At 42.9% G+C, this 6512-nt stretch overlaps 1 protein-coding gene across 1 annotated transcript; it reads left to right on the forward strand.

Annotated features, from left to right (window-relative positions):
• The first annotated feature begins 5558 nt into the window (after window positions 1-5558).
• LOC138895992 (uncharacterized) lies at window positions 5559-6001 on the forward strand. The gene is made up of 2 exons (XM_070180764.1): window positions 5559-5720; window positions 5780-6001. Exons 1-2 carry the CDS (start codon window positions 5559-5561, stop codon window positions 5999-6001), a joined length of 384 nt encoding a protein of 127 aa, XP_070036865.1.
• The last annotated feature ends 511 nt before the right edge of the window (window positions 6002-6512 follow it).

Raw genomic sequence — 6512 nt, forward strand, 5'->3', positions numbered from 1 at the left:
TTACCAGGAAAAGAAGAAGATTGGCCATTCAGAGAATCAAGAATGAACTGGATCAATGAATGGAGGGTGAAGATCAAATAGCTACTGAAGCTCTTAGATTGTTTTATATTCTATTCAAACAACCTTAATAACATCCTGACTTGAGTAGTTTGGACTGCATACAGATATTGATACCTGAACATGACAGCGACAACCTCATCAAATCCCCCATTGAAGAATAGATCAAGCAGTTTGTATTCTTAATAAATCCGGACTCAACTCCAGGACCAGATGGACTCACATCCGCTTTCTTCTAGGAAACATTGGAAATCATCACGCATGATTTGTCTAATCTAGTGATTTTATTCTTTGCAGGGAATTACCTACCCATGTATATTACACACACCTGCTTGGTTTTCATCCCAAAGGTAGACCAACCTGAAACTATGGAAGATCTCAAACCAATATGCTTGGCAAATGTGACCTCTAAAATCATTTCTGAGTTGAATAAAAGATTGGCAGAGCTGCTACCCAGGAAAAGATTTTTCAAATCTTCAAGAGGTCTCAGACAAGAAGATCCTATCTCTCCATCTCTATTTGTGATTTCCTCTGATCATTTTTACAAGATGTTGAATGGAATCACTGAAGCTATACACCTTATTAGGAGACTGGTGGAATAGTATAGGGAGAGGAAGAAGGATCTGCACATGGTGTTTATTGATCTGGAGAAAGAGTATGACAAGGTTCCTAGAGAAGTTCTCTGGAGATGCCTGGAGGCTAAAAGTGTGCCGGTCTCCTACATTAGGGTGATTAAGGACATGTATGATGGGGCTAAGACTCAGGTTAGGACAGTAGGAGGCGACTCTGTGCATTTCCCCATTGTTATGGGATTGCACCAAGGTTCTGCGCTCATCCTGTTCTTATTTGCCCTGGTGATGGACGCATTAACACATCATATTCAAGGCGGGGTGCATGGTGTATGTTATTCGCTGATGACATAGTTCTGATTGATGAGTAGCGAGCCGGTGTTAACGAGAGGTTGGAGACCTGGAGACAAGCTCTTGAGTCTAAGGGTTTCAAGCTGAGCAGGACAAAGATGGAATACCTGGAATGCAAGTTCAACGCTGAGTCAAGGGAAGTGGACGTGGATGTGAGGCTTGAATCACAGGTCATCCCGAGTAGAGGCAGTTTCAAGTACCTTGGGTCGGTTATCCAAGGGGTAGGGGAGATCAACGAGGATGTCAGACACGGTATTGGAGTGGGGTGGATGAAGTGGAGGTTAGCATCTGGAGTCCTGTGTGACAAGAGAGTGCCACCGATACTCAAAGGTAAGTTTTATAGAGCGGTGGTTAGACCGGCCATGATGTATGGGGCTGAGTGTTGGCCTATTAAGAACTCACATATCCAGAAGATGAAAGAATTAGAGATGAGGATGTTGAGGTGGATGTGCGGGCACACTATGATGGATAACATTAGGAATGATGATATTCGGAAGAAGGTGGGCGTGGCTCCCATTGATAACAAGATGCGGGAAACGAGGCTTAGATGGTTCGGGCACGTTCAGAGGAGAAGCCCAGATGCTCCAGTAAGGAGGTGTGAGTGGCTGGCCTTGGAAGGCTCGAGAAGAGGTAGAGGGTGGCCTAAGAAGTATTGGGGAGAGGTAATCAGGCAGGACATGACGAGGCTTCAGATTGCTGAGAACATGGCCCTTGATAGGGATTTGTGGAGGTCAAGTATTAGGGTTGTAGGTTAGGAGGTAGTTAAGTCTTTCCTTAGTTCGTACATTTGTGAGGCTAGCTTGATAGGGTTTTTATCTGAGACAGCTAGTGGTAATGTTGTGTCTTACTACTCTTTCATTTTTCATAGAGCCTACTCTATTTAATGGTTACCGCTTTTGCTCTGCACCTATTTTCTGGCTTACATGATGTTGTTAATTTTTTCTAATGGTATCTATTGGTGATACTAATATTGTCTCTTTTCTTTTCTTTTCTTTTCTTTTCTTCTTCTTGAGCCGAGGGTCTTTCGGAAATAACCTCTCTACTCCTCGGGTAGGGGTAAGGTCTGCATATACATTACCCTCCCCAGACCCCACTAGTGGGATTTTACTGGGTCGTCGTTGTTGTTGATGTTGTTGTTGAATGGAATCACTGTATGTCAGGACTTCACTCCTTATAAAATGAGGAAGAAGGGACCTTGCATTACACATCTTACATATGCAGATAACGCCATCCTTTTCAGTTCATCTAAAAATTCATCCATCCATATTATCAATCAGTGTCTTCAAGGCTATATAAACATTTCATGAAGCCATTAACCATAACAAGTCCCATTTCTATATGTATCCTAATGTTGGTGATTGTTTACCCAAAAAATGGATGGAGTTGAATTTGTATGTAGTTCTAAGGATATGTGATATAGCTTAATAAAAATCGTAAGGATAAATAGAAATATCAAATATGGACTGCAACAAATGCAAAATAAACAAGGTTGTAAAGAAGATAATTTTTAGGACTAAGATTTGCTTATTCAATTTATGAAGCTTAAAAGAGTAACTCTTGATTATAGGAGAATATGGTTCTTGAATTACAATGTAAGCCAAAAAACTGCCTTCTACAGAAATATAGCCATCCTCTTTATAGTGTAGAATCCTACTTTAGATATAATTAAAAATACAATGTGGAGAACCCCTGATAAATCAGCTTTTCCCTAATTTTCACGATTCTCTCCCTTAGTGTGTTTGCAACGGCTCTTGTCTGTGAGCTCGAGCTCGATCGGCCTCGGTGCTGGTCGGTATTGCTTCTAGAACTCGATATGGACTCGAGATTAGGTGACGATTCGGACTCGATCCCGGTTGGCCTCTGCCCCTTACGTTTGAAATCATCTCATCATAGTTCGATTTGGACCCGAGCTCGATAATGACTTCAAACTCGGAGTTTGATCTATACCCATAATTTGAAGCTTGTTTGTTCCACCTTCAGAACCCATGTCGATATTACGAAGTCTTTCTAATCCATTATATTTCGACCCCGATCAATCGTTTGAAGGCCGAAATTTATTTCGACCGTATACAGATAGTCCCCTCGTTTCTCGGGAAGGATGTGGTGAGAAACGATATGATTTCTCAATGGCTCGATTGGATTATAAGCTGACGTTCACATTGGGCTTGATCATGATGCACATGATAGCTGTCCCATCAATTTAGTTTTGCAAGACATTTAATGCATGTCAAACAGTGGTCGGCCAACGCTGACACTGAACCGCAATGCTTCAATCTATAAATAGTCCTTCCTTTCACTATTTGCCTCTTTTACATCTTCAATCTTCCAAATTTCCCAAGTTCTTTTTTGTATCCTCTGAGTTTATTTGTAAATATGTGATTCCTCTTTGCAAAAGCCCTTCTTTAAAATTACCAAATCTTTGTCACTTTCTTCTATTCTCGACCTTTAAATTCGAAAATGGTGAAAACATTAGAAATCATTCCTCAGAAAGAGAAAGCTTCATCTTCACAGTCTGCCACCGACGAAACATTGGTAGAGCCACGGCCTGAGGAGTGCGTTATGGGGCGTGTGTTCATACCTCTGATTTTAAGGTCGATAAAGGCTCATCGGTTCTCAGCCGATGTGAGCTAGTATCGAGGTACATGTGTTCGATAACCGAGAGGCACCTCAAACAGCTAAAGAAAGATTGCAATTGGGAGAATAAAGAAATAATAATCCGTTCTTCCGACGAAGATATCACCACTTACGTGAAAGGGCTTTTAAGTGTGTATACTTACCCTTTCACGTTAGATCCCCTTGACTCTGTTATTATTGACTTCTGCCATCAATACCAAATAACCCTAGGCCAAGTCCATCCTTCTTTTTGGCGGATCGTTATTTTGATTCGATATTTTGTGAACAAAATCGAGGGGATGCTGTTCACCCTCGACTATCTCATCCGATTGTACCGTCCTCGCCTTTTTCGAGGAGGGTTAATAAAACATCAGTGTCGGGCTACCAAGGCTCTGTTCTCGAACATTAACGAGGATAGGGATCGTGGATAGATGGGTAGGTTCGTTCGAGTAAGGACTTCGGACCTGATTCTGACTGAAAAAATGCCTTTTCCCGAGGAGTGGAATATGAAATGTAAGTGTAATTCTGCTGTTACTTCCTTCTATTTTGCCCTTTCATTTCTCTTCTCACCGATATTCCTCTTTTTGTGATGCAGTGGTTCCCTGGATGCCTGGAGCAGTTTCCGATCTCAAAAACTGGGTACGAGCTCTAGCTTCGACCTCCACATACGTCGAACGCTCATGACTTGATTTGTTAAAGGGCTGATGGGAGGCAAACAAATCATGGTAAGCCCCTTTCTCGTACTTTTTGGTAGTTCGAACGAGATGCTTTCCATATACTTTAATAAAATTTCCCATATGTAGGTGTAGGCAAAGATGCAATTTTGAGGCCCTCGTCCGTCGAGGTAGAGGCTTCGGCCTATGTTCTAAAGCTGGTGAAAGGTAATAAGAGGAAAACAGCCTCCGTTCCCGCAGATCCAAAACTGAAGAAGAGGACGGCTCGTAAGCCGAACAAGAATACCATTCCTTTGACCGTAGAATCAGTTCTGCATCTAAGGGATGAAGACGAAGAAGAAGAAGAAAATGATGGGTCCACGCTAGCGGCCCAAACGAAGAAGACCACCGATGTTCCAATGGCAGCTGGATCGATGGTGGTTCATAAGGCTCCGCCTCAAACTGAGGATACATCGGAGAAAGATTCAGGCGGAGTCCCCGAGTTGTTGGAGATCGAAGATGCTACCCATCGAAGCCAATGGATGGGGGATATGTCTGAAGGGGCTCTCCTCGAATCTCTTCGAACCTAAGAGAATGATCTAAGTGATTCACTTGGGGCAGTAGAAATCGAAGACTCGCCCACCTTCCCTGCTTTTTTCGCAGGGGCAATTCGCGAAGCGCAAGCTTTGGGTGCCCTCGAACTAGACAGGCCTTATGATGGAGAGTATCCTTTTTGTGACCTGTTTACTGGTGTCGAGGACGTTGCTGGTACTAGTGATGTGTTAGATCTTTTTCACGGGGTGCAGCAAGCTTTGAATCAGGTAAGCCTTAGATTATTTTGTTGGTATTTACTTTTATGTTTGCTTTTCTTTTCTAACTTCATTTCTTTTTTCTTTGCAGGCCGCGACAGTTCACTGAAAAGCATATTCTCGGTCCCGAATTGAGCTGCGTCGATACGAAGCAGACCTTCAACGTGTTATGGAGGAGAGGAACTCCCTAAAACTCCTCTTAGGGCAAAGGGGAGAGGAAATAAAAGACCTCCGAGCTGAGTTGGGCAAGGCTCACCAAGATCGGACCGATCTGTCCGAGCAGGCAATAATACTTTTAAAAGCCTATGGGCTCGATACCGGAACGATGGCTAATTTTTCGGTCTCACAGCTACAGCAGAAAATTTGAGATGATCGGGAAACTCCGTGAGGAGGTCGATGAGATAAAAGCAGAGTCTTTGAAGTGGAAAGAAGGTATGGATCGCTTTGCTGTAGAGAAAGAAGCTGCTCGAGCCTAATTATCATCGGCTGAAAACCAACTTCAAAGTATGAAGGAGAAAAGCTTGGTTCAAGGAAGAAGATTAGAGGATCTCGAGGCTCGGTTGGCCTCTGAACTTGACAAGGCCGAATCTAACGCCGAAAAGGAAAAGGCTGATGCGGATGCACTCGTGGCCATCTATCGAGCCGACGCTGAAGCTGCCCAGGTCCAAGTAAGAGAGGCAGCCCAAACTGCCAATACTCGAGTATATTAGGTCGCTGAACTTCTAAGTGCCGATCTCGTAGGGAGACCCTCGAGAAAATCCATGCTCGAGGTTTCAATCTCGCTGAAGAGATAATAAGGGCTAAAGAACTCGAAGCCGATGCTGAAGCCTTGGATTTCGATGATGACGATGATGATAATGATGATGATGATGGGAGTAAGAGCGGGTCCAAGAATGGGGGGGAGCCCGATGGAGAAGAGACCGCTCCTGGAGATAACCAAGAAACTTAGCCCTTAGTTTCTATATTGTAATCAATCATGTAAACAATCTTGTATATATAAAAATTTCTTTTGCCGACTTGCTTCTGTTTTGTTTCCTGCGTTGTGAATATTTTATTCATGCCTTATGAATGTGTTCATAAGGATTTAGGCAATTTGATTGAATTTGGACTTCGTAGCCATTATAACCGAGTGATCGCTTACTCAAACTTGAAATAAGGCAGTTCATAGTCTTAGAAGTCGAGTTTAGTGATTCGAATTAGACGTAATATAGCTCGTAGGCATAATTGTTAAGTGACTGTTTCCAACTCGAAGTAATATAGCCCGTATGTGTAATGGTCGAGTGACTGTTTCGAACTCAAAGTAATATGGCCCGTAGGCTTAATGGTCGAGTGAGTGCTTGCTCGAACTTAAAATAAAGGTAGCCCGTAGGCTTGTTAGTCGAGTGAATGTTTCGAACTCGAAGTAATATAGCCCGTAGGCTTAGTAGTCGAGTGAATGTTTCGAACTCAGAATAAGAGTA

This window comes from Nicotiana tomentosiformis, chromosome 7 (assembly GCF_000390325.3).
Source record: "Nicotiana tomentosiformis chromosome 7, ASM39032v3, whole genome shotgun sequence".
Classification (NCBI taxonomy): domain Eukaryota; kingdom Viridiplantae; phylum Streptophyta; class Magnoliopsida; order Solanales; family Solanaceae; genus Nicotiana; species Nicotiana tomentosiformis.